This window comes from Triticum aestivum, chromosome 7A (assembly GCF_018294505.1).
Source record: "Triticum aestivum cultivar Chinese Spring chromosome 7A, IWGSC CS RefSeq v2.1, whole genome shotgun sequence".
Classification (NCBI taxonomy): domain Eukaryota; kingdom Viridiplantae; phylum Streptophyta; class Magnoliopsida; order Poales; family Poaceae; genus Triticum; species Triticum aestivum.
Genome location: NC_057812.1, coordinates 445,519,610 through 445,521,259, shown reverse-complemented (window position 1 = coordinate 445,521,259; position 1,650 = coordinate 445,519,610). Strand labels below are relative to the sequence as shown.

Sequence of the window (1,650 nt, the reverse complement as noted above, 5' to 3'; positions counted from 1 at the left end):
CCTACTATATATCCATAGAGTTTGCTAAAGTAAGTTTTGTACATGAGCTCAGAGAAGCTAATCAATGGCCCATGAGTTTTGCACCATTTTTCATGTTTTTATAACTTTATTAAGCGGTCAAAAAACATGACCACGAAAGAAGATAAAATATATATTTTGTCAACGTCTGCATTCCAGGCGGTTATGAAAAATTGAACATTTAAATTCGAAAGTAGTTTTTCTTATCTGGTCCTCTAGAGTCCGGACACAAGAAGTACCAACTCATATCTGTCTCTCTCTATATATACGGATGTAGCAACGCATTCCATCAAATCTCCGTTTTATCTGTTGCAATCTTGCAACGGCGCCGGCGTTGGTGACCATGGTGGCGGCGACCATCACGAAGACGGCCCGTGGGACGCACGTCCTGGACATCCACGGCTTCAGCGGCCTGAGGAAGAAACAATGTGACGTAGATGGCTTTCTGTACTCGCCGACCTTCACCGTCAGCGGCCTCGACTGGGCAGTCCGCTACTACCCCGACGGCGATAACCACCATGCCGGCGGCAACTTGGAGTTGTCGGACCATGTTGCCGCCTTCGTCGAGCTAGTGACCGAGGGCGCTGCGGCCTGGGCGCGCGTCGGGTTCGGGCTGGTCGACCAGACCACCGGCGAGACGGTGCCGCTGTTCCGCGAGAAGGATCCGATCCTGTTCGACGCCAGCAGCGAGGACACGTGCACCTGGGGCACCGGCGAGCTCGCCAGGAGGAGGCACCTCCATGCCGGCTCGCGGTACGTCATCGGTGACCGCCTCAAGATCGAGTGCGCCATCGACGTCTGCAGCGACCTTCTCACCTTCGACGACCCGCCACCGTCCTCCGGCCTGCCGCTCTTCCAGCAAGCCGGCTACTGCAGGGAGGAGCCGGACGTGATCATCGAAGTCGCAGGAGAGACGATCGCCGCGCACTACTGCATCCTCGACGCCCGGGCGCCTGGCTTTCTCAAGCGCCACATCCACACAGCGACGACACGCAGCGACAGGAAGGTGCAGATCTCCGTGGACGGCGGAGACATGCCGGCACAGTCGTTCAAGGCGCTGGTCGACTTCGCCTACACGGACGCGCTGCCGGTCGTGGGTGGCCTTAATGGGGCCGGCCACAAGGCGATGATCCGGCACCTCCTTATCGCCGCCGAGCGGTACGGCATGGGCAGGCTGAGGGCGATCTGCGAGCGTGTCCTGTGCAAGAGCCTCGACGTCGAGACCGTGGCAGCCACGCTGGCCATGGCTGACCGACACGGCTTCAAGAAGCTGAGTGAAGCTTGCGCCGAGTTCATGGCTTTTCCCTGAGATTTTTTTTCAAAACTATCATGTTTTTTTAACAATTTCGGAAACTATAGGACGTAATGCAAAAAAATCAAAACTAGTAGCCCGTAGGCCATTTTTTGACCGAAGTACTACTTTTCGGCCACAGTTAGGCCGAAGTAGTACTTTCCGGCCACTGTTAGGCCGAAGTAGTACTTTTCGGCCATCCCCTGGCCGAAAAGGCACTTTTTGGTCAACTCTAGGTCGAAATAGACTTTTTGGTCTAGTCTAGGCCGAAAAGTCACTTTTTGGTCAATCCTAGGCCGAAGTTGCATGACTCATGCTGAAATGTATTTTGTCGCCACCCG

The 1,650-nt window shown here is 54.9% G+C and overlaps 1 protein-coding gene across 1 annotated transcript; it reads left to right on the top strand.

Moving 5' to 3' along the window:
- Positions 1-326: 326 nt before the first annotated feature.
- Positions 327-1,641, top strand: LOC123154458 (BTB/POZ and MATH domain-containing protein 1-like). The gene has a single exon (XM_044573188.1). It carries the CDS (start codon positions 362-364, stop codon positions 1,325-1,327), a length of 966 nt encoding a protein of 321 aa, XP_044429123.1. The 5' UTR covers positions 327-361; the 3' UTR covers positions 1,328-1,641.
- The last annotated feature ends 9 nt before the right edge of the window (positions 1,642-1,650 follow it).